Raw genomic sequence first — 26,854 nt, 5'->3', positions numbered from 1 at the left:
ACTAAGGGGAGAAGAAGCGAACTCGCCTGCTTGCAGCCGGATTGGGCTTCTTAGGCTACTGGACACCATTAGCTCCAGAGGGATCGACCGCAGGCCCAGCCTTGATGTTCGATCCCGGAGCCGCGCCGCCGTCCCCCTTACAGAGCCAGAAGCAAGAAGATGGTCCGGAAAATCGGCGGCATGAAGACATCCTGTCTTCACCAAGGTAGCGCACAGCACTGCAGCTGTGCGCCATTGCTCCTCATACACACTTCACACTCCGGTCACTGAGGGTGCAGGGCGCTGGGGGGGGGCGCCCTGAGTCAGCAATAAAAACACCTTGGCTGGCTAAAATACCTCAATATATAGCCCCTGGGGCTATATATGAGGTAAATACCCCTGCCAGAATCCCATAAAAAGCGGGAGAATAGGCCGCGAAAAAGGAGCGGAGCCTATCTCCTCAGCACACTGGCGCCATTTTTCCCTCACAGCTCGGCTGGAAGGAAGCTCCCTGGCTCTTCCCTGCAATTCTACAGTAAGAGGGAAAAGAGAGGGGGGGCATTAAAATTGGCACTGTATACAGTATATTATATAAAAAGCAGCTATAGGGGACATAACTCAGTTAGTCCCTGTATATATATAGCGCTCTGGTGTGTGCTGGCATACTCTTACTCTGTCCCCCCAAAGGGCTTTTGTGGGTCCTGTCCTCTATTTGAGCATTCCCTGTGTGTGTGGAGTGTGTCGGTACGGCTGTGTCGACATGTTTGAGGAGGATAATGATGTGGAGGGGGAGCAGATGCCTTTAGCAGGGATGTCACCCCCTGGGGGTCAGACACCTGAGTGGATGGTATTATGGCAGGAAATGAGTGCACGTATAGACTCCTTACATAAAAAATTTGACGACATGCCGACTGTGGGACAGCCGAGTCTTCAGCTCGTGCCTGTCCAGGTGTCTCAAAAGTCATCAGGGGCTCTGAAACGCCCGTTATCTCAGGTGGCACAAGTAGATGTCGACACGGATACTGACACCAGTGTCGACGACGATGAGTCAAATTTAATGCCCGTTAAGGCCATTCACTGCATGATTGAGGCAATGAAAGAGGTGTTAAATATTTCTGATTTACATCCAGGTACCACAAAAAAGGGTATTATGTTTGGGGAGAAAAAACTACCTGTAGTTTTTCCCCCGTCAGATGAATTAAATGACGTGTGTGAAGAAGCGTGGGCTTCCCCTGATAAGAAATTGGTAATTCCTAAGAAGCTACTAATGGCGTTCCCTTTCCCGCCAGAGGATAGGTTACGTTGGGAAACACCCCCGAGGGTGGATAAAGCGCTCACACGTTTGTCTAAAAAGGTGGCACTACCGTCCCAGGATACGGCCGCCCTTAAGGAACCTGCTGATAGAAAGCAGGAGGCGATCCTGAAGTCTGTATATACACACTCAGGCATTATACTCAGACCAGCTATTGCGTCAGCATGGATGTGCAGTGCTGCCGCTGCGTGGTCAGATAAACTGTCAGAAAATATTGACACGTTAGACACACGATCCTGCTAACAATTGACCATATAAAAGACTCAGTCTTATACATGAGAGATGCACAGAGGGAAATCTGCCGGCTGGCATCTAAAATAAGTGCATTATCTATCTCTGCTAGGAGATGCTTATGGACTCGCCAGTGGACTGGAGATGCAGATTCCAAAAGGCACATGGAAGTCTTGCCTTATAAGGGGGAGGAATTATTTGGGGATGGTCTCTCCGACCTAGTTTCCACAGCAACGTCTGGGAAGTCAGCATTTTTACCCCATGTCCCCTCACAGCCTAAGAAGGCGCCATTTTATCAGGTTCAGTCCTTTCGGTCCCAGAAAAACAAGCGGGGAAAAGGAGGGTCTTTTCTGTCAAGAGGCAGAGGCAGGGGAAAAAGGCTGCAGCAAACAGCAGGTTCCCAGGAACAAAAGTCCTCCCCCGCTTCCTCTTCCAAGTCCGCCGCATGACGGTGGGGCTTCACAGGCGGAGCCAGGTACGGTGGGGGCCCGCCTCAGGAATTTCAGCGATCAGTGGGCCCGCTCACAGGTGGATCCCTGGATCCTTCAAATAGTATCTCAGGGATACAGGCTGGAATTCGAGGCGACTCCACCCCGCCGTTTCCTAAAGTCCGCCTTGCCGATTGCTCCCTCAGACAGGGAGGCGGTGCTAGCAGCGATTCACAAGCTGTATTCCCAGCAGGTGATAATCAAGGTACCCCTACTTCAACAAGGCCGGGGTTACTATTCCACACTATTTGTGGTGCCAAAACCGGACGGTTCGGTGAGACCCATTTTAAATTTGAAATCCTTGAACACATACATAAAAAAATTCAAGTTCAAGATGGAATCGCTCAGGGCGGTTATTGCAAGCCTGGACGAGGGGGATTACATGGTATCCCTGGACATCAAGGATGCTTACCTGCATGTCCCCATTTACAATTCTCACCAGGAGTACCTCAGATTTGTGGTACAGGACTGCCATTACCAATTCCAGACGCTGCCGTTTGGACTCTCCACGGCACCGAGGGTATTTACCAAGGTTATGGCGGAAATGATGATACTCCTTCGAAAAAAGGGAGTTTTAATTATCCCATACTTGGACGATCTCCTAATAAATGCACGATCCAAGGAACAGTTGTTAGTGGGAGTAGCACTATCTCAGGAAGTGCTGAGCCAGCACGGCTGGATTCTGAATATCCCAAAGTCACAGCTGGTCCCCACGACACGTCTAATGTTCCTGGGAATGATTCTGGACACGGCCCAGAAAAAAGTGTTTCTCCCGGAGGAGAAAGCCAGGGAGTTGTCTTCTCTAGTCAGAGACCTCCTAAAACCAAAACAGGTATCGGTGCATCACTGCACGCGGGTCCTGGGAAAGATGGTAGCTTCTTACGAAGCAATTCCATTCGGCAGGTTCCATGCCAGGATTTTTCAGTGGGACCTGTTGGACAAGTGGTCCGGATCGCATCTTCAGATGCATCGTTTAATAACCCTGTCTCCACGAACCAGGGTGTCTCTTCTGTGGTGGCTGCACAGTGCTCATCTTCTGGCGGGCCGCAGATTCGGCATACAGGACTGGGTCCTGGTGACCACGGATGCCAGCCTACGAGGCTGGGGGGCAGTCACAAAGGGAAGAAATTTCCAAGGACTATGGTCAAGTCAGGAGACTGCCCTTCACATAAATATTCTGGAACTAAGGGCCATTTACAATGCCCTAAGTCAAGCAAAATCCCTGCTCCTACACCAGCCGGTGCTGATCCAGTCAGACAACATCACGGCAGTCGCCCATGTGAATCGACAGGGCGGCACAAGAAGCAGGACGGCGATGGCAGAAGCCACAAAAATTCTCCGATGGGCGGAGAATCATGTACTAGCACTGTCAGCAGTGTTCATCCCGGGAGTGGACAACTGGGAAGCAGACTTTCTCAGCAGGCACGACCTCCACCCGGGAGAGTGGGGACTTCATCCAGAAGTCTTCCAAATGATTGTAAATCAATGGGGTCGTCCACAGGTGGACATGATGGCGTCCCGCCTAAACAAAAAACTAGAGAAGTATTGCGCCAGGTCAAGAGACCCTCAGGCGATAGCTGTGGACGCTCTAGTGACACCGTGGGTGTACCGGTCAGTTTATGTGTTCCCTCCTCTACCTCTCATACCAAAGGTATTGAGAATAATAAGAAAGCGAGGAGTAAACACAATTCTTGTGGTGCCGGATTGGCCGAGAAGAGCGTGGTACCCGGAACTTCAAGAGATGATCTCAGAGGACCCGTGGTCTCTGCCGCTCAGACAGGACCTGCTGCAGCAGGGCCCCTGTCTGTTCCAAGACTAACCGCGGCTGCGTTTGACGGCATGGCGGTTGAACGCCGGATCCTGAAGGAAAAGGGCATTCTGGAGGAAGTCATTCCTACGCTTATTAAAGCCAGGAAAGATGTTACGGCAAAGCATTATCACCGCATATGGCGGAAATATGTTGCATAGTGCGAGGCCAAAAAGGCCCCAACAGAGGAATTTCAACTAGGTCGATTTCTGCATTTCCTGCAAGCAGGAGTGAATATGGGCCTAAAACTGGGCTCCATTAAGGTACAGATCTCGGCTCTGTCGATTTTCTTTCAAAAAGAACTAGCTTCAGTACCTGAAGTTCAGACATTTGTGAAAGGAGTGCTGCATATTCAGCCCCCATTTGTGCCTCCTGTGGCACCTTGGGATCTCAACGTGATGTTGAGTTTCTTAAAATCACATTGGTTTGAGCCACTAAAAACCGTGGATCTGAAATATCTCACGTGGAAAGTGGTCATGTTATTGGCCTTGGCTTCAGCCAGGCGAGTGTCAGAGTTGGCGGCTTTATCATGTAAAAGCCCTTATCTGATTTTCCATATGGATAGGGCAGAATTGAGGACTCGTCCCCTGTTTCTCCCTAAGGTGGTGTCAGCGTTTCACCTGAACCAGCCTATTGTGGTGCCTGCGGCTACTAAGGATTTGGAGGACTCCAAGTTGCTAGACGTTGTCAGGGCCCTGAAAATATATGTTTCCAGGACGGCTGGAGTCAGAAAATCTGACTCGCTGTTTATCCTGTGTGCACCCAACAAGCTGGGTGCTCCTGCTTCTAAGCAGACTATTGCTCGTTGGATTTGTAGTACAATTCAGCTTGCACATACTGTGGCAGGCCTGCCACAGCCAAAATCTGTCAATGCCCATTCCACAAGGAAGGTGGGCTCATCTTGGGCGGCTGCCCGATGGGTCTCGGCTTTACAACTTTGCCGAGCAGCTACTTGGTCAGGGGCAAACACGTTTGCAAAATTCTACAAATTTGATACCCTGGCTGAGGAGGACCTGGAGTTCTCTCATTCGGTGCTGCAGAGTCATCCGCACTCTCCCGCCCGTTTGGGAGCTTTGGTATAATCCCCATGGTCCTTACGGAGTTCCCAGCATCCACTAGGACGTTAGAGAAAATAAGAATTTACTCACCGGTAATTCTATTTCTCGTAGTCCGTAGTGGATGCTGGGCGCCCATCCCAAGTGCGGTTTATCTGCAATACTTGTACATAGTTATTGTTAACTAAATCGGGTTATTGTTGAGCCATCTGTTGAGAGGCTCTATTGTTTCATACTGTTAACTGTGTTTCATATCACGAGTTGTACGGTGTGATTGGTGTGGCTGGTATGAGTCTTACCCGGGATTCAAAATCCTTCCTTATTGTGTACGCTCGTCCGGGCACAGTACCTAACTGAGGCTTGGAGGAGGGTCATAGTGGGAGGAGCCAGTGCACACCAGGTAGTCTAAGATCTTTCTAGAGTGCCCAGCCTCCTTCGGAGCCCGCTATTCCCCATGGTCCTTACGGAGTTCCCAGCATCCACTACGGACTACGAGAAATAGAATTACCGGTGAGTAAATTCTTATTTTTACAGCTGCTGTTGTGACAGTATGACTGATGTGGTGCAGTCTAATGGCCATGAGTGGAAGCAGCAGTCAGCCTGCTCTGTCCTGGTGGGAACTTAGAATGAAATGGAGAACTTTACACATGTAAAAGGTCTTGTTACCTTAATTATTGAACCACCCTTGTAGTTTTCTTTGAATTCTTATTGGAGAACTGGGTAGCCACCCTTTACATTTTTGGTTAATAAAGTAAGGTGGGTAGAGCTACAGACAATTGTTTCAATTTAAAATCCTTTAATTCTGGGAAGCACCACTATACTACTGTACCCCTGTGTTTTCTGTGGGTCCCTTATGGACTCGGAAATAATATTCTGTTTTCCCGTGCTAACAAATATGAAAACTAAGGTTATTTCCCCCAGAATACTTTTTTTCAGGTTTATATGATCAACATTTTATTTCGCAGATATACTGTGTAGGTTTTAAAGCTACTAAAAGTTAGGAGTTATTGCATACAGTATATGATCATAGAATTCCTAAACAACTTTAAAGAATATAATATCTAGGATAGATATAAATGTACTGGAAAGAAATTGTTATTAAATGGTAATTAAAAGTTCCCTAAAGAGAGATGCAAAGAGGAAGTATAAGAACTATATGGGTACATTTAAAAAAAATATCTTATCAGATGGGCTCACCCTCGAGGAAAAAAGTCAAATTATGTGTGGATTTAAAACATGTGTGTTTCTTGCATCTTTACTTTTAATTTCTGTATTCTAATAGGAGGAAGAGGAAAGGCGTCAAGGAGCACAGTTTGGAGGTTTCCCAGGTATGCCTTCGTACATTTTGTTATATGTAAAAGAGTTTATCCATTAGCAGTTAGCTTCCAGCACAAAATAGTTAATTATATCCAAAATTAGTGTAGCTTATTGAAAAAGAATTTGAGATGTCATTATCAAGTGAGACTATCAGAATATATATAGGAAAATAAAAGATGTGAAGCAACAACTCTTTACCCCGCCACACTGGTTTAATGTGGGAACTGAATACTTTGTCCAAGACAGTGGTTCCCAAACTTTTCTGAATTGCGGTGCGCTAGAGCACAGGTACTCAAACTCTGTCCTCAGGACCCCACACGATTCATGTTTTGCAGGCCACCTGTAGATTATGAAAATGTGACAGTTGGTGATACACAGCATACCTGCTGGGTGACATGGAAAACGTGAACCTTAGATCCTGAGGACTGAGTTTGAGAACCACTGCGCTAGAGCATCAGAATTTTTTTCACGGCACCCCAAGGCCAAAAGTCTCACTTGTCGAGAAATTTAGAAAGAAATATTAAGTCAGTTGTGTTTATATGTCATCCGTAGGTTCAATTGTGTGGTGATGGACAGGGTTTGCTTCTGTTTGTCCACATATTTTATGATTGGCAGTCACAAGCACTGGTTTTGCCTGTTACATTGACCATAAATAATTTGAATTGGTCCTGGACCACAAATTTAAGGCACTGCTGCAAGTGCTCCAAGGTTCCGCAGGGCGCCATGGCACACAATTTAAGAACCATTGGTTTAAGAATTAAGGGGGTCATTCCGAGTTGTTCGCTCGCTAGCAGTTCTTAGCAGTCGTGCAAACGCTAAGCCGCCGTCCTCTGGGAGTGTTTCTTAGCTTAGCAGAAGTGTGAACGAAAGGATCGCAGAGCGACCACAAAATAAATTGCAGTTTCAGAGTAGCTCCAGACCTACTCCTATCTTGCGATCACTTCAGACTGTTCAGTTCCAGATTTGACGTCCCATACACGCCCTGCGTTCTCCCAGCCACGCCTGCGGGTTTTTTTGGCACGCCTGCGTTTTTCCAAACACTCCCTGAAAACGGTCAGTTGACACCCATAAACGCCCCTTTCCTGTCAATCACTCTGCGGCTGCCATTGCGACTGAAAAGCTTCTCTAGACCTTGTGTAAAAATACTTCACTCGTTGTGAAAGTAAGTTGCGTGTGCGCAATGCATGCGCAGAAGTGCCGCTTTTTCATTTAATCGATGCGCAGCGAACATTTTTATCTGGCGATTAACTCTAAATGACCCCCTAAATCCGCTGAAAAGCGATTCTGTTAAATAGACCACAATGCTTGTCCCTTAGTATGACTAATAGAAAATTGAATAAATAGAAATCTGAAGTAATAATAAAATTATGAAAAATGAATGGTGAAATGATTTAAGGTATAAGGTACATAAGATACATAATAGTAGTTAAGGTACATAATAGTAGTTTTCTCTTACGTCCTAGAGGATGCTTGGGTCCATATTAGTACCATGTGGTATAGATGGGTCCACCAGGAGCCATTGGCACTTTAAGAGTTTAATAGTGTGGGCTGGCTCCTCCCTCTATGCCCCTCCTACCAGACTCAGTTTAGAAAATGTGCCCGGAGGAGCCGGTCACAGCTAGGGGAGCTCTACAGAGTTCTCTTGGTAAAGAGTATTTTTCTTCCTTTTCAGGTTTTTTTTTATTTTACAGGGAGGCTGTTGGCGATAGCTTTCCTGCAGCGTGGGACTGGGTGGGGGGGGATAAGTGTCCACCCCGCAGGGTCTTGAGCTATTGCTCCCGCTGACTGGACGCTGGCTCCAGTGGGGTCTGATCGCGCCCCGCCGGAGGGGAATGCTCGCCAGCCGCCACCCCCTTGCAAGCGGGGGGACAGTGTGAAGAGGGCGGCTACAGGGTCAGGCGCGCGGTCTTACCCGCGCTCCTGGAAGGCTCAGCGGTACCTTGGTGCGGCGCTAGGAGGGAGTGCACTGGGCCAGCTCCGGACCCTACACTGGTCGTTTCAGGAATGTTGGGGTCTACTGATCCAGGTCAGCACAGTCCTCCGGGCTAGTATAATCCTCATGTGAGCGGGAAGATGGCGCCATTGAAGGGGGTGGAGCTTCTCCTCAGAGCGGACCCAGCAGCGTTCAGCGACATTTTTCCTGCCTGCAGTCACGGTTCGCTGGATCCATGTCCCTCCAGAGCTTTCTCCAGCAGTCTGTACGGTACCAGGGGGCTGTAGAAGGGAGGGGAGGCTGCCTAAAGGCTGTGTCACCTATTAAGGGACACAGTCAGCGCTGGGAAAGGGACTCCCTTTACCTGAAAAGCGCTGTGTGTGGGTTGGCTCCAATCTCTGTGTTTCTCTGCCACTCTTGGGGGGAAACTCTGTCTACATAATACCCTGTGTGTTGTGGGGTGTTTGAGTGTGTGGGACAACATGTCTAGGGACACTGCTTCATATGCTGCAGAGGATTTTTCTTCCCAGGAAGACTCCATTCCATGTAATCAGGATTGCACTGTTTGCACTGACGTCCTAGTGGATGCTGGGTACTCCGTAAGGACCATGGGGAATAGACGGGCTCCGCAGGAGACTGGGCACTCTAAAGAAAAGATTAGGTACTACATCTGGTGTGCACTGGCTCCTCCCTCTATGCCCCTCCTCCAGACCTCAGTTAGAATCTGTGCCCGGCCAGAGCTGGATGCACTCTAGGGGCTCTCCTGAGCTTCCTAGAAAGAAAAGTATTTGTTAGGTTTTTTATTTTCAGTGAGATCTGCTGGCAACAGACTCACTGCTACGTGGGACTTAGGGGAGAGAAGCAAACCTACCTGCTTGCAGCTAGCTTGTGCTTCTAGGCTACTGGACACCATTAGCTCCAGAGGGATCGAACACAGGGCCCGACCTCGATCGTCCGTTCCCGGAGCCGCGCCGCCGTCCCCCTTGCAGAGCCAGAAGACGGAGGAAATCGGCGGCTGAAGACTTCGGTCTTCATTAAGGTAGCGCACAGCACTGCAGCTGTGCGCCATTGCTCCCTATGCACACCACACACTCCGGTCACTGATGGGTGCAGGGTGCTGGGGGGGGGGGGGGGCGCCCTGGGCAGCAATTAGAGTACCTTACATGGCTAATTGACACATAATACAGCTTTTAAGCTGTATATGTGCATAATCCCCCGCCGTTATACAGATAAAAAAGCGGGAGAAGTCCGCCGAGAAGGGGGCGGGGCTATCTTCCTCAGCACACTGGCGCCATTTTCTCTTCACAGCTCCGCTGGAAGACAGCTCCCCAGGCTCTCCCCTGCAGTTTCCAGACATCAAGGGTAAAAAAGAGAGGGGGGGCACTAAATTTAGGCGCAAAACTATATATAAAAGCAGCTATAGGGAAAATCGCTTTTGTTAGTGTAAATCCCTGATTATATAGCGCTGTGGTGTGTGCTGGCATACTCTCTCTCTCTGTCTCCCCAAGGGACTTTGTTGGGTCCTGTCCTCAGTCAGAGCATTCCCTGTGTGTGTGTGCGGTGTGTCGGTATGGCTGTGTCGACATGTTTGATGAGGACGCTTACGTGGAGGCGGAGCAGGTGCCGATAAGTGTGATGTCGCCCCCTGCGGGGCCGACACCTGAGTGGATGGATATGTGGAAGGTATTAACCGACAGTGTCAACTCCTTACATAAAAGGTTCGATGACGCAGCTTTGGGACAGCCGGCATCTCAGCCCGCGCCTGCCCAGGCATCTCAGAGGCCGTCAGGGGCTCAAAAACGCCCGCTACCTCAGATGGCAGACACAGATGTCGACACGGAGTCTGACTCCAGTGTCGACGAGGATGAGACAAATATACAATCCACTAGGGCCATCCGATGCATGATTACGGCAATGAAAAATGTGTTGCACATTTCTGACATTAACCCGGTTACCACAAAAAAGGGTATTATGTTTGGGGAGAAAAAGCAGCCAGTGACTTTTCCCCCATCTGATGAGTTAAACGAATTGTGTGAAGAAGCGTGGGGTTCCCCAGATAAGAAACTAGTAATTTCTAAGCGGTTACTAATGGCGTACCCTTTCCCGCCAACGGATCGGTTACGCTGGGAGACATCCCCTAAGGTGGACAAGGCGCTCACACGCTTATCAAAAAAGGTGGCACTGCCGTTTCAGGATACGGCCGCCTTAAAGGAGCCTGCAGATAGAAAGCAGGAGGCTATCCTGAAGTCTGTGTATACATACTCGGGTACTATACTGAGACCTGCTATTGCTTCAGCATGGATGTGCAGTGCTGCAGCAGCGTGGTCTGATTCCCTGTCTGATAACATTGATTCCCTTGACAGGGACACTATATTGCTAACCATAGAGCATATTAAAGACGTAGTCTTATATATGAGAGATGCACAGAGGGACATTTGCCGGCTGGCATCTAGAATTAATGCGATGTCCATTTCTGCCAGGAGAGTATTATGGACTCGGCAGTGGACGGGTGATGCTGATTCTAAAAGGCACATGGAAATTTTGCCTTATAAGGGTGAGGAATTGTTTGGGGACGGTCTTTCGGACCTCGTATCCACAGCAACAGCTGGGAAGTCGACTTTTTTTACCTCAGGTTCCCTTGCAGCCTAAGAAAGCACCGTATTATCAAGTACAGTCCTTTCGGCCTCAGAAAGGCAAGCGGGTTATAGGCGCGTCCTTTCTGCCCAGAGGCAGGGGTAGAGGGAAAAAGCTGCACCATACAGCCAGTTCCCAAGAACAAAAATCCTCCCCTGCTTCCACTAAGTCCACCGCATGACGCTGGGGCTCCACATGTGGAGCCAGGTGCGGTGGGGGCCCGTCTCCGGAACTTCAGCGACCAGTGGGTTCGCTCACAGGTGGATCTCTGGGTTCTACAAGTGGTATCTCAGGGATACAAGCTGGAATTCGAGACGTCTCCCCCTCGCCGTTACCTCAAATCAGCCTTGCCAGCTACTCCCCAGGACAGGGAGGTAGTACTGGCGGCAATTCACAAGCTGTACCTCCGGCAGGTGATAATAAAAGTTCCCCTCCTTCAACAGGGACGGGGTTACTATTCCACAATGTTTGTGGTACCGAAACCAGACTGTTCGGTGAGACCCATTCTAAATTTGAAATCCTTGAACACTTATATAAGGAAGTTCAAGTTCAAAATGGAATCGCTCAGGGCGGTTATTGCAAGCCTGGAAGAGGGGGATTACATGGTATCACTGGACATCAAGGATGCTTACCTACATGTCCCCATTTACCCACCTCACCAGGTGTACCTCCGTTTTGTGGTACAGGACTGCCATTAGCAATTCCAGACGTTGCCGTTTGGTCTGTCCACGGCACCGAGGGTATTTACCAAAGTAATGGCCGAAATGATGATACTCCTTTGAAAGAAGGGAGTTATAATTATCCCGTACTTGGACGATCTCCTTATAAAGGCGAGGTCCAGGGAGCCGTTGTTGGTCGGAGTAGCACTATCTCAGGAAGTACTACAACAGCACGGCTGGATTCTGAATATCCCAAAGTCGCAGCTGGTTCCTACGACGCGTCTGCTGTTCCTGGGTATGATTCTGGACACAGAACAGAAGAAGGTGTTTCTCCCAGAGGAGAAGGCCAAGGAGTTGTCATCTCTGGTCAGAGACCTCCTAAAACCAAAACAGGTGTCGGTGCATCACTGCACGCGAGTCCTGGGAAAGATGGTAGCTTCTTACGAGGCAATTCCATTCGGCAGGTTCCATGCACGGATCTTTCAGTGGGATCTGTTAGACAAGTGGTCCGGATCGCATCTTCAGATGCATCGGCTGATCACCCTGTCCCCGAGGGCCAGGGTGTCTCTGCTGTGGTGGCTGCAGAGTGCTCATCTACTCGAGGGCCGCAGATTCGGCATACAGGACTGGGTCCTGGTGACCACGGATGCAAGCCTCCGAGGTTGGGGGGCAGTCACTCAGGGAAGAAACTTCCAAGGACAGTGGTCGAGTCAGGAAGCTTCCCTACACATAAACATTATGGAACTAAGGGCCATTTACAATTAGAGATGAGCGGGTTCGGTTCCTCGGAATCCGAACCCCCCCGAACTTCAGCCTTTTTACACGGGTCCGAGGCAGACTCGGATCTTCCCGCCTTGCTCGGTTAACCCGAGCGCGCCCGAACGTCATCATCCCGCTGTCGGATTCTCGCGAGGCTCGTATTCTATCGCGAGACTCGGATTCTATATAAGGAGCCGCGCGTCGCCGCCATTTTCACACGTGCATTGAGATTGATAGGGAGAGGACGTGGCTGGCGTCCTCTCCGTTAGAATAGATAGAGACACTTGAGTTGATTTACTACTAACTTAGTGATTTTGGGGAGCATTAGGAGTACTCAGAGTGCAGAGTTTTGCTGATAGTTACTAGTGACCACCACCAGTTTTATTTATTATTTAATATAATCCGTTCTCTGCCTGAAAAAAAACGATACACAGTCACATACCATATCTGTGCTCAGCCTCAGTGTGCTGCATGATTATATCATCTATGTATATCTGACTGTGCTGAGTGCTCACTGCTCACACAGCTGAATTGTGGGGGAGACTGGGGTGCAGTTATAGCAGGAGTACAGTGCACACTTTTGCTGCCAGTGTGACTGACCAGTGACCACCAGTATATTGTCTGCCTGAAAAAGTTAAACACTCCTGTGGTGTGTTTTTTTTTTTTTATTCTATAAACGCATTCTGCTGACAGTGTCCAGCAGGTCCGTCATTCATTATATTATATAAATATTTACCTGCAGTAGTGTTATATTTTTTTTGTTCATCTCTATCATCTTTATCATCTCTATATTAGCAGACGCAGTACGGTAGTCCACGGCTGTGGCTACCTCTGTGTCGTCAGTGCTCGTCCATAATTGTATACCTACCTGTGGTGGGAGTTTTTTTTCTATCTTCTTCATACTAGTAGTTTAGGAGTCTGCTGACAGTGTCCAGCAGGTCCGTCATTATATTATATATACCTGCAGTAGTGATATATATATATATATTTTTATATCATTATCATCTCTATACTAGCAGACGCAGTACGGTAGTCCACGGCTGTAGCTACCTCTGTGTCGTCAGTGCTCGTCCATAATTGTATACCTACCTGTGGTGGGGTTTTTTTTTTCTATCTTCTTCATACTAGTAGTTTAGGAGTCTGCTGACAGTGTCCAGCAGGTCCGTCATTATATTATATATACCTGCAGTAGTGATATATGTATATTTTTTATATCATTATCATCTCTATACTAGCAGACGCAGTACGGTAGTCCACGGCTGTAGCTACCTCTGTGTCGTCAGTCACTCGTCATCCATAAGTATACTAGTATCCATCCATCTCCATTGTTTACCTGAGGTGCCTTTTAGTTGTGCCTATTAAAATATGGAGAACAAAAATGTTGAGGTTCCAAAAATAGGGAAAGATCAAGATCCTCTTCAACCTCGTGCTGAAGCTGCTGCCACTAGTCATGGCCGAGACGATGAAATTCCATCAACGTCGTCTGCCAAGGCCGATGCCCAATGTCATAGTACAGAGCATGTAAAATCCAAAACACAAAATATCAGTAAAAAAAGGACTCAAAAATCTAAAATAAAATCGTCGTCTGAGAAGCGTAAACTTGCCAATATGCCATTTACCACACGGAGTGGCAAGGAACGGCTGAGGCCCTGGCCTATGTTCATGGCTAGTGGTTCAGCTTCACATGAGGATGGAAACACTCAGCCTCTCGCTAGAAAAATGAAAAGACTTAAGCTGGCAAAAGCACAGCAAAGAACTGTGCGTTCTTCGAAATCACAAATCCACGAGGAGAGTCCAATTGTGTCGGTTGCAATGCCTGACCTTCCCAACACTGGACGTGAAGAGCATGCGCCTTCCACCATTTGCACGCCCCCTGCAAGTGCTGGAAGGAGCACCCGCAGTCCAGTTCCTGATAGTCAGATTGAAGATGTCAGTGTTGAAGTACACCAGGATGAGGAGGATATGGGTGTTGCTGGCGCTGGGGAGGAAATTGACAAGGAGGATTCTGATGGTGAGGTGGTTTGTTTAAGTCAGGCACCCGGGGAGACACCTGTTGTCCGTGGGAGGAATATGGCCATTGACATGCCTGGTGAAAATACCAAAAAAATCAGCTCTTCGGTGTGGAAGTATTTCAACAGAAATGCGGACAACAGGTGTCAAGCCGTGTGTTGCCTTTGTCAAGCTGTAATAAGTAGGGGTAAGGACGTTAACCACCTCGGAACATCCTCCCTTATACGTCACCTGCAGCGCATTCATCATAAGTCAGTGACGAGTTCAAAAACTTTGGGCGACAGCGGAAGCAGTCCACTGACCAGTAAATCCCTTCCTCTTGTAACCAAGCTCACGCAAACCACCCCACCAACTCCCTCAGTGTCAATTTCCTCCTTCCCCAGGAATGCCAATAGTCCTGCAGGCCATGTCACTGGCAATTCTGACGAGTCCTCTCCTGCCTGGGATTCCTCCGATGCATCCTTGAGTGTAACGCCTACTGCTGCTGGCGCTGCTGTTGCTGCTGGGAGTCGATGGTCATCCCAGAGGGGAAGTCGTAAGACCACTTTTACTACTTCCACCAAGCAATTGACTGTCCAACAGTCCTTTGCGAGGAAGATGAAATATCACAGCAGTCATCCTGCTGCAAAGCGGATAACTGAGGCCTTGGCATCCTGGGCGGTGAGAAACGTGGTTCCGGTATCCATCATTACTGCAGAGCCAACTATAGACTTGTTTGAGGTACTGTGTCCCCGGTACCAAATACCATCTAGGTTCCATTTCTCTAGGCAGGCGATACCGAAAATGTACACAGACCTCAGAAAAAGACTCACCAGTGTCCTAAAAAATGCAGTTGTACCCAATGTCCACTTAACCACGGACATGTGGACAAGTGGAGCAGGGCAGACTCAGGACTATATGACTGTGACAGCCCACTGGGTAGATGTATTGACTCCCGCCGCAAGAACAGCAGCGGCGGCACCAGTAGCAGCATCTCGAAAACGCCAACTCTTTCCTAGGCAGGCTACGCTTTGTATCACCGCTTTCCAGAATACGCACACAGCTGAAAACCTCTTACGGCAACTGAGGAAGATCATCGCAGAATGGCTTACCCCAATTGAACTCTCCTGTGGATTTGTGGCATCGGACAACGCCAGCAATATTGTGTGTGCATTAAATCTGGGCAAATTCCAGCACGTCCCATGTTTTGCACATACCTTGAATTTGGTGGTGCAGAATTATTTAAAAAACGACAGGGGCGTGCAAGAGATACAGTGGCCAGAAGAATTGCGGGACACTTTCGGCGTACAGGCACCACGTACAGAAGACTGGAGCAACACCAAAAACGCCTGAACCTGCCCTGCCATCATCTAAAGCAAGAAGTGGTAACGAGGTGGAATTCAACCCTCTATATGCTTCAGAGGTTGGAGGAGCAGCAAAAGGCCATTCAAGCCTATACAACTGACCACGATATAGGAGGTGGAATGCACCTGTCTAAGCGCAGTGGAGAATGATTTCAACGTTGTGCAAGGTTCTGCAACCTTTTGAACTTGCCACACGTGAAGTCAGTTCAGACACTGCCAGCCTGAGTCAGGTCATTCCCCTCATCAGGCTTTTGCAGAAGAAGCTGGAGACATTGAAGGAGGAGCTAACACTGAGCGATTCCGCTAGGCATGCGGGACTTGTGGATGGAGCCCTTAATTCGCTTAACAAGGATTCACGGGTGGTCAATCTGTTGAAATCAGAGCACTACATTTTGGCCACCGTGCTCGATCCTAGATTTAAAACCTACGTTGTATCTCTCTTTCCGGCAGACACAAGTCTGCAGGGGTTGAAAGACCTGCTGGTGAGAAAATTGTCAAGTCAAGCGGAACGCGACCTGTCAACATCTCCTCCTTCACATTCTCCCGCAACTGGGGGTGCGAGGAAAAGGCTCAGAATTCCGAGCCCACCCGCTGGTGGTGATGCAGGGCAGTCTGGAGCGACTGCTGATGCTGACATCTGGTCCGGACTGAAGGACCTGCCAACGATTACGGACATGTCGTCTACTGTCACTGCATATGATTCTCTCACCATTGAAAGAATGGTGGAGGATTATATGAGTGACCGCATCCAAGTAGGCACATCAGACAGTCCGTACGTATACTGGCAGGAAAAAGAGGCAATTTGGAGGCCCTTGCACAAACTGGCTTTATTCTACCTAAGTTGCCCTCCCACAAGTGTGTACTCCGAAAGAGTGTTTAGTGCCGCCGCTCACCTTGTCAGCAATCGGCGTACGAGGTTACTTCCAGAAAATGTGGAGAAGATGATGTTCATTAAAATGAATTATAATCAATTCCTCCATGGAGAATTGGAATCCACCAGCAGCAATTACCTCCACAAAGTACACAGGGAGCTGTGATGGTGGATTCCAGTGGGGACGAATTGATAATCTGTGAGGAGGGGGATGTACACGGTGATGAATCGGAGGATGATGATGAGGTGGACATCTTGCCTCTGTAGAGCCAGTTTGTGCAAGGAGAGATTAATTGCTTCTTTTTTGGTGGGGGTCCAAACCAACCCGTCATTTCAGTCGCAGTCGTGTGGCAGACCCTGTCACTGAAATGATGGGTTGGTTAAAGTGTACATGTCCTGTTTATACAACATAAGGGTGGGTGGGAGGGCCCAAGGACAATTCCATCTTGCACCTCTTTTTTCTTTCATTTTTCTTTGTGTCATGTGCTGTTTGGGGAGTGTTTTTTGGAAGGGCTATCCTGCGTGACACTGCAGTGCCACTCCTAGATGGGCCAGGTGTTTGTGTCGGCCACTAGAGTCGCTTATCTTAGTCACACAGCTACCTCATTGCGCCTCTTTTTTTTTCTTCTTTGCGTCATGTGCTGTTTGGGGAGTATTTTTTGGAAGGGCCATCCTGCGTGACACTGCAGTGCCACTCCTAGATGGGCCAGGTGTTTGTGTCGGCCACTAGGGTCACTTATCTTACTCACACAGCTACCTCATTGCGCCTCTTTTTTTCTTTGCGTCATGTGCTGTTTGGGGGGTGTTTTTTGGAAGGGCCATCCTGCGTGACACTGCAGTGCCACTCCTAGATGGGCCAGGTGTTTGTGTCGGCCACTTGGGTCGCTGAGCTTAGTCATCCAGCGACCTCGGTGCAAATTTTAGGACTAAAAATAATAGTGAGGTGTTCAGAATAGACTGAAAATGAGTGGAAATTATGGTTATTGAGGTTAATAATACTTTGGGATCAAAATGACCCCCAAATTCTATGATTTAAGCTGTTTTTTAGGGTTTTTTGAAAAAAACACCCGAATCCAAAACACACCCGAATCCGACAAAAAAAATTCGGTGAGGTTTTGCCAAAACGCGTTCGAACCCAAAACACGGCCACGGAACCGAACCCAAAACCAAAACACAAAACCCGAAAAATTTCCGGTGCACATCTCTACTTACAATGCCCTAAGTCAGGCAAAACCCCTGCTTCAAAACCAGCCGGTGCTGATTCAGTCAGACAACATCACGGCGGTCGCCCATGTAAACCGACAGGGCGGCACAAGAAGCAGGATGGCGATGGCAGAAGCCACAAGGATTCTCCGATGGGCGGAAAATCACGTGATAGCACTGTCAGCAGTGTTCATTCCGGGAGTGGACAACTGGGAAGCAGACTTCCTCAGCAGGCACGACCTCCACCCGGGAGAGTGGGGACTTCATCCAGAAGTCTTCCAGCTGATTATAAATCGTTGGGAAAGGTCACAGGTGGACATGATGGCGTCCCGCCTCAACAAAAAGCTAAAAAGATATTGCGCCAGGTCAAGGGACCCTCAGGCGATAGCTGTGGACGCTCTAGTGACACCGTGGGTGTACCAGTCGGTTTATGTGTTCCCTCCTCTTCCTCTCATACCAAAGGCACTGAGGATAATAAGAAAGAGAGGAGTAAGAACTATACTCATCGTTCCGGATTGGCCAAGAATAACTTGGTACCCGGAACTACAAGAAATGATCTCAGAGGACCCTTGGCCTCTGCCTCTCAGACAGGACCTGCTACAGCAGGGGCCCTGTCTGTTCCAAGACTTACCGCGGCTGCGTTTGACGGCATGGCGGTTGAACGCCGGATCCTGAAAGAAAAGGTAATTCCGGTTGAAGTCATTCCTACGCTGATAAAAGCTAGGAAGGATGTGACAGCAAAACATTATCACCGCATATGGCGAAAATATGTTGCTTGGTGTGAGGCTATGAAGGCCCCAACAGAAGAATTTCAACTGGGTCGATTTCTGCACTTCCTACAGTCAGGAGTGACTATGGGCCTAAAATTGGGATCCATTAAAGTCCAGATTTCGGCCCTGTCTATTTTCTTTCAAAAAGAACTGGCTTCATTGCCTGAAGTTCAGACGTTTGTTAAGGGAGTGCTGCATATTCAGCCCCCTTTTGTGCCCCCAGTGGCACCTTGGGATCTCAACGTTGTGTTGGATTTCCTAAAATCACATTGGTTTGAGCCATTTCAGACCGTGGAGTTGAAATATCTCACGTGGAAAGTGGTCATGCTTTTGGCCTTGGCTTCGGCTAGGCGTGTGTCAGAATTGGCGGCTTTGTCTTGCAAAAGCCCCTACCTGATCTTCCATATGGACAGGGCAGAATTGAGGACTCGTCCCCAATTTCTCCCTAAGGTGGTATCAGCGTTCCATTTGAACCAACCTATTGTGGTGCCTGCGGCTACTCGGGACTTGGAGGCTTCCAAGTTGCTGGATGTAGTCCAGGTCCTGAAAATCTATGTTTCCAGGACGGCTAGAGTCAGAAAAACTGACTCGCTGTTTATCCTGCATGCACCCAACAAGCTGGGTGCTCCTGCCTCAAAGCAGACTATTGCTCGCTGGATCTGTTGCACGATTCAACTTGCACATTCTGCGGCTGGACTGCCGCATCCTAAATCAGTCAAAGCCCATTCCAGGAGGAAGGTGGGCTCTTCTTGGGCGGCTGTCAGAGGGGTCTCGGCTTTACAACTTTGCCGAGCTGCTACCTTGTCGGGATCAAACACGTTTGCAAAGTTCTACAAGTTTGATACCCTGGCTGAGGAGGACCTTGAGTTTGCTCATTCGGTGCTGCAGAGTCATCCGCACTCTCCCGCCCGTTTGGGAGCTTTGGTATAATCCCCGTGGTCCTTACGGAGTACCCAGCATCCACTAGGACATCAGAGAAAATTAGATTTTACTCACCGGTAAATCTATTTCTCGTAGTCCGTAGTGGATGCTGGGAGCCCGTCCCAAGTGCGGAATTCTGCAATACTTGTATATAGTTATTGCTTAACTATAGGGTTTTTTGTTCTGAGCCATCAGTTTAATGAGGCTCAGTTGTTGTTCATACTGTTAACTGGGTATAATTATCACAAGTTGTACGGTGCGATTGGTGTGGCTGGTATGAGTCTTACCCTGGATTCCAAATCCTTTCCTAGTAATGTCAGCTCTTCCGGGCACAGTTTCCCTAACTGAGGTCTGGAGGAGGGGCATAGAGGGAGGAGCCAGTGCACACCAGATGTAGTACCTAATCTTTTCTTTAGAGTGCCCAGTCTCCTGCGGAGCCCGTCTATTCCCCATGGACCTTACAGAGTACCCAGCATCCACTACGGACTACGAGAAATAGATTTACCGGTGCGTAAAATCTTATTTTTAATTACCTGAAAGGTAAATCCTTATCTTGTAGTCCAGAGAGGATGCTGGGCGCCCGCCCGCCCAGCGCTTCGTTTTCCTGCATTTGTTTTTATAGTTCAGTACGGCCTGGTTCCTAGGTAAGTTCTGCGTTATTTACTGTTTCAGCTGTTGCTGAGTTGTTCCGGCATGTTCGCCGGATTTGCCTGTTGTGTGAGCTGGTATGAATCTCGCCACTATCTGTAATTCCTTCTCTCGAAGTATGTAGTCTCCTCGGGCACAGTTTATAGACTGAGTCTAGTAGGAGGGGCATAGAGGGAGGAGCCAGCCCACACTATTACACTCATAAAGTGCCAATGGCTCCTGGTGGGCCCATCTATACCCCATTGTACTAATGCATCCTCTACGGAATACGAGAAAAGGATTTACCATTCAGGTAATTAAAATCCTTTTTTTTTTTTTCTTCTCCTTGATCATTGTAAACTAGCCAGGGGTATGAAGGAATGCAGGAGATAGGTTTTATTTTGTTTACACATCCTCTATTGTCCTTGGAAAAAATTATTTGATAGTAAGTACAAAAGAATCTTAATTTTCCCTGGTTTTGAAATTGCACTTATTAATTTATCAACTTTGTTGGTATTTTGCAGGGGGATTCCCAGGAGGATTCCCAGGTGGCATGCCTAACATGGGTGGCATGGGTGGAGGATTCCCAGGTGGCATGCCTGGAATGCCAGGTGTCAATGAAATCCTATCTGATCCAGAAGTTTTGGCTGCTATGCAGGTAAAAATCCAAAACCATTTATAACCCTCAATATTAAAGTGGAAAAACACACTACAGGCTGATCCAACTTTGATGTAATGTCCTTAAAACAAGTCAAAATGAAGCACAGTAGTGTGTGTGACCTCCACGTGCCTGTATGACCTCCCTACAACCCACACAAGTGGCTCAGGTAGTGCAGCTCATCCAGGATGGCACATCAATGCGAGCTGTGGCAAGAAGGTTTGCTGTGTCTGTCAGCGTAGTGTCCAGAGCATGGAGGCGCTACCAGGAGACAGGCCAGTACATCAGGAGATGTGTAGGAGGGCAACAACCCAGCAGCAGGACCGCTACCTCCGCCTTTGTGCATGGAGGAACACTGCCAGAGCCCTGCAAAATGACCTCCAGCAAGCCACAAATGTGCATGTGTCTACTCAAACGATCAGAAACCGACTCCATGAGGGTGGTATGAGGGCCCGACGTCCACAGGTGGGGGTTGTGCTTACAGCCCAACACCGTGCAGGACGTTTGGCATTTGCCAGAGAACACCAAGATTGGCAAATTCGCCACTGGCGCCCTGTGCTCTTCACAGATGAAAGCAGGTTCTCACTGAGCACATGTGACAGACGTGACAGAGTCTGGAGACGCCAAGGAGAACATTCTGCTGCCTGCAACATCCTCCAGCATGACTGGTTTGGCAGTGGGACAGTAATGGTGTGGGGTGGCATTTCTTTGGGGGGCCGCACAGCCCTCCATGTGTTCGCCAGGGGTATCCTGACTGCCATTAGGTACCGAGATGAGATCCTCACACCCCTTGTGAGACCATATGCTGGTGCGGTTGGCCCTGGGTTACTCCTAATGCAAGACAATGCTAGACCTCATGTGGCTGGAGTGTGACAGCAGTTCCTGCAAGACGAAGGCGTTGATGCTATGGACTGGCCCGCTCGTTCCCCAGACCTGAATCCAATTGAGCACATCTGGGACATCATGTCTCGCTCCAGCCACCAAAGCCACGTTGCACCACAGACTGTCCAGGAGTTGGTGGGTGCTTAGCCCAGGTCTGGGAGGAGATCCCTCAGGAGACCATCCGCCACCTCATCAGGAGCATGCCCAGGCATTGTAGGGAGGTCATACAGGCACGTGGAGGCCACACTCCACTACTGAGCCTCATTTTGACTTGCTTTAAGGACATTACATCAAAGTTGGATCAGCCTGTAGTGTGTTTTTCCACTTTAATATTGAGGGTGACTCCAAATCCAGATCTCCATGGATTAATAAATTTGATTTCCATTGATAATTTTTGTGTGATTTTGTTGTCCGCACATTCAACTATGTAAAGAACAAAGTATTTAATAAGAATATATCATTCATTCAGATCTAGGATGTGTTATTTTAGTGTTCCCTTTATTTTTTTGAGCAGTGTATATATATATATGTGTGTGTGTGTGTGTGTGTGTGTGTGTGTGTGTGTGTGTGTGTGTGTGTGTATATGTGTGTATATGTATATGTATATATATATATATATATATATATATATATATATATAAAACACAAATCCTGAGCGCGCTCTGTTGAATGTACAGATATAGCGGAAGTCCTTCCAAGTAAGTGTATCTTGTACTATGGATAATTGGATTTCTCGGGTTCCTGCAGTGGATAACCCCTCACTAGAAAATCACCCAAACAAATGGCCCAAGGCCAATTAGAATGAAAATATTTAATGCAAAAAAGAATTCATAAAAGTCTTTGGCGTGAAAATTTATTTATTTATTTATTTTTTTCAACAGGTTATACATGGATTATGATAACTCTGACAACAGAAGCATCCAGTAGGTAGATGTAAAAACTCCCTCACCTTAGCAAGGGTGTGCGCTTGGCGAAGGGAGTGACTTTCCTAACTGGAATACTGACTAATGACTGATAAACCCAACGCGTTTCGTCAGTTTGACTTCATCAGGGGTAACTTGTTTGGGGGGGAAAAGAAAATACCATTTTAACGGTTTTCTTTTTAAAGATTAAGAATTCTTAATCTTTAAAAAGAAAACCGTTAAAATGGTATTTTCTTTTTCCCCCCAAACAAGTTACCCCTGATGAAGTCAAACTGACGAAACGCGTTGGGTTTATCAGTCATTAGTCAGTATTCCAGTTAGGAAAGTCACTCCCTTCGCCAAGCGCACACCTTGCTAAGGTGAGGGAGTTTTTACATCTACCTACTGAATGCTTCTGTTGTCAGAGTTATCATAATCCATGTATAACCTGTTGAAAAAAAAAAAATTTTCACGCCAAAGACTTTTATGAATTCTTTTTTGCATTAAATATTTTAATTCTAATTGGCCTTGGGCCATTTGTTTGGGTGATTTTCTGGTGAGGGGTTATCCACTGCAGGAACCCGAGAAATCCAATTATCCATAGTACAAGATACACTTACTTGGAAGGACTTCCGCTATATCTGTACATTCAACAGAGCGCGCTCAGGATTTGTGTTTTCTATGTTATGTTTGTTTGAGATCCGGCAACGGAGGTCTCGCCTGTAGTGCCGCTGGTTCAACGAGCGCAAGATACGGATGTTTTTATGTTTTTGATATATATATATATATATATATATATATATATATATATATATATATATAATATCCGGGTGCTGGGGGAAACCAAATGCCTTTTTTTTTACTTGCTCAGAAATACCCCTCCCTTTCGAGCACCTGAATGATATCACTAAGCTAATTGAGCATCTACCAATATATATGTCTGTTGTGAGAGGCAGAGAGGTTCCTGCATTAGGAGGAGGTGCAGGCCCTGACATGCCACACGGAGCATTATGGGGTTGCTCCAAGGTAGGTAGCTCTTAGCTTAGACATATTGTAGTAAGGAGCCATTATCATGTGGCTCCTTGCTGGTCAATATTAGACCCAGATTGGGGAAATGGAGGTGTGATGCCTCTGGACTGGCTGAGCTGGATGGCTTTAGTGTGGCATACCTTTACATTCTATTAACACTTTTCACTTATTAATTTTTTTAACACTATTTCTCTATTTTAATTACATTTCATGTTTGTATCACCCTCTCTATAGCTTCGGCTTCCTAAATAATAATTTATTAACACTATAGTTTTTTCACTGGTATGCTACGCTGGGCTTTCTGGCTTATGCTGGTGTTTTGGGGTGCCACACCCTGCACCTAGATATAGCGCTAGGGACCCCAAATATACAAAGACGCCTTGATGCGGCTTTGGGGCTTAACCACACATTTGCGCAAATATGTGTAACGAAGATCTCTGAATTCTATTATTATGTGGGATTTATATCTGGTTACTGTTATCATTCAGGGTGCTGGTGGAAACCAAATGCCTTTTTTTCTTGTTTGGTATCCTGTAAATGGCTGTATTTGAGAGATTTTTCAGCTCTTTCTTTTAAGAGTGTTGCCATCAATTTTCCTACTACAGATGTGAGGCTCACCGGTCTGTAATTGCTAGCATCTTCCTTTATCGTTTTTTTCTCTCTTGGTTTTGCAGTTGTTTCTGACTCTACCTTTCAGGATTATAACAGATCCAAGTTTTCACCAAGATCATGTTGGTGATGGCAAGCTTACTGCACAAAGAAGGTATCACGGTCATAACTAGGGTGGCCAATGCTGGGATTTAGGCAAAAAAAACTTTCGGGATTCAATCCTGGGATTGGAAGCTCCAATCTTGGGGATTGAGGGATCAGCGTTGAGCTTCCCCAGGACGCTCAGACGCTACCCGGCTCCCTCCTCCCCTTGTGCACGCCACAGCATGACCTCTAACTCTGAGGTCATGCTGCGCAGTCACCAACCCATCACCCGCCGCCGAGCTCAGAAAGCTATCCGTTACCCGCCGCGAAAGTGGATTAAGTTTTGCCCGCCCCAGCAGTTAGGTGAGTTGTGTGCAGGTGGGGAGAGGCGCGTGGAGCGGAGATGGGCGTGACCATTTTTCAATCCCAATACTCGGGATTGAAAAAAATGGCCGGGATTAGCCACCCTAGTCATAACGTATTTATACTACCTACCTGTGAAAACTGACTCAGCTTCACAGTTACAAAAACACCTGGATCGTACAGTTCATGTACTTCAGGTTCACAGATGGATCCTGAATTTCGAGGAGTCACACCTGATACCTTGTCAGTGCCTTTAGTTTTTGGGGTGGTCTACGACAAATCTTTTCAGCAAGATTTCTTTCCGAAGTCCAAAGCACAGACTTTAAAGAACTTGTTTGCGATGGTATTGTCGGTGCCTCGTCCGTCGATCTTGTTGCACATGAAGTTGCTGGGCACAATGGTCTCCACCTTTGAGACCATTTGTGTGAAGAGGCAAGGGAAAGGGATGTCTAGGACTTGCCTTCATGTTAAAAAGTAAAGCGTTATCCCTATGTCCCAAATTCTGTATTCTTAAATTGATTCCCTCAGTCTGCAGAAGTCACACACACAGGAAGTCTTCCAGAAGCATACAGCAAAAAATTTTGTTAGAATGCTTTGCATCCCTCTCGTTTCTCATTCTGTCCGACAGTACTAGTCAGTCTCTCCATTGGTGGCTAGTTTCCTCCCCGGGACTATCCTTGGTCACTTCATATTGGGTCACTGTGTGATCTTAATCTGGTCCTATAAGATCTCTGACATGTTCTTTTTGAGCCTTTATCATCAGCGGATCTCCATTTCACAACTTGGAAGTTGGTCTTCCTTATGGCTGTTGCCTCAGCTCGGTGTGTTTCTGAGTTAGGGGCTGTTCTGGGTGTCAGCTGACCGTTTTCAGGGAGTGGTTGGAAAATCGCAGGCATGTCCAAGTGTTTGCAGGGTGGGTGTCTGACGTCAATTCCGGGACTGGACAGGCTGAAGTGATTGCAGCAGCTGAGTAAGTTCAGACCTACATAGAAACTGCACAAAACTTTTTTTGTACTACTCCGCTGCACAAGCGTACGCACATTTGCGAAGCGAAAATACACTCCCCCATAGACGGCGACTATCTGATCGCCGCAGCGCTGCAAAAAAATAGCTATCGAGCGATCAACTCGGAATTACCCCCTTTGTCTTGTTAGCTGATGTTTCTCGTCTTCCATTTATGATTGAGCGTTCCAGCCAAAAGTTGTTTCTCTAACATCCTAGTGGATGCTGGGAACTCCGAAAGGACCATGGGGAATAGCGGCTCCGCAGGAGTCTGGGCACAACTAAAAGAAAGCTTTTAGACTACCTGGTGTGCACTGGCTCCTCCCACCATGACCCTCCTCCAAGCCTCAGTTAGATTTTTGTGCCCGGCCGAGCTGGATGCACACTAGGGGCTCTCCTGAGCTCTTAGAAGAAAGTATATTTTAGGTTTTTTATTTTACAGTGAGACCTGCTGGCAACAGGCTCACTGCAACGAGGGACTAAGGGGAGAAGAAGCGAACCTACCTGCTTGCAGCTAGCTTGGGCTTCTTAGGCTACTGGACACCATTAGCTCCAGAGGGACCGACCGCATGGAACTGGCCTTGGTGTTAGGTCCCGGAGCCGCGCCGCCGTCCCCCTTACAGAGCCAGAAGCAAGAAGAAGTCCGGAAAATCGGCGGCATGAAGACTTCTGTCTTCTCCAAGGTAGCGCATAGCACTGCAGCTGTGCGCCATTGCTTCTCATACACACTTCACACTCCGGTCACTGAGGGTGCAGGGCGCTGGGGGGGGGCGCCCTGAGCAGCAATAAAAACACCTTGGCTGGCAAAACAATCACAATATATAGCCCCAGAGGCTATATATGTGATAATTACCCCTGCCAGAATCCTTAAAAAAGCGGGAGAATAGTCCGCGAAAAAGGGGCGGAGCTATCCCCCTCAGCACACTGGCGCCATTTTTCCCTCACAGTTCCGCTGGAAGGAAGCTCCCTGGCTCTCCCCTGCAGTCTACACTACAGAAAAAGGGTAAAAAAGAGAGGGGGGGCACTAAATTTAGGCGCAGTAAATATTATAGCAGCTATAGGGGACATAATTCAGTTAGTCCTTGCAGTATATAGCGCTCTGGTGTGTGCTGGCATACTCTCTCTCTGTCTCCACAAAGGGCTTCTGTGGGGTCCTGTCCTCTATTTAGAGCATTCCCGGTGTGTGTGTGCGGTGTGTCGGTACGGCTGTGTCGACATGTTTGAGGAGGAAAATTATGTGGAGGCGGAGCAGATGCCTGTAGAAGTGATGTCACCCCCTGCGGGGCAGACACCTGAGTGGATGGTTTTATGGAAGGAATTACGTGCAAGTGTCGACTCCTTACACAAAAAATTTGACGACATGCCAAATGCGGGACAGCCGGCTTCTCAGCTTGTGCCTGCCCAGG

At 47.9% G+C, this 26,854-nt stretch overlaps 1 protein-coding gene across 1 annotated transcript in view; it reads left to right on the top strand.

Moving 5' to 3' along the window:
- ST13 (ST13 Hsp70 interacting protein) overlaps window positions 1-26,854 on the top strand; it is a 271,413-nt gene that overhangs the window by 238,572 nt on the left and 5,987 nt on the right. The window contains exons 10-11 of the mRNA XM_063940373.1: window positions 6,155-6,200; window positions 20,444-20,577. Of these exons, the coding sequence (XP_063796443.1) occupies window positions 6,155-6,200; window positions 20,444-20,577 (180 nt within the window). The remainder of the gene's footprint in view (window positions 1-6,154; window positions 6,201-20,443; window positions 20,578-26,854) is intronic.

This window comes from Pseudophryne corroboree, chromosome 9 (assembly GCF_028390025.1).
Source record: "Pseudophryne corroboree isolate aPseCor3 chromosome 9, aPseCor3.hap2, whole genome shotgun sequence".
Lineage (NCBI taxonomy): Eukaryota > Metazoa > Chordata > Amphibia > Anura > Myobatrachidae > Pseudophryne > Pseudophryne corroboree.
This window is presented reverse-complemented; position numbering and strand designations above follow the sequence as displayed.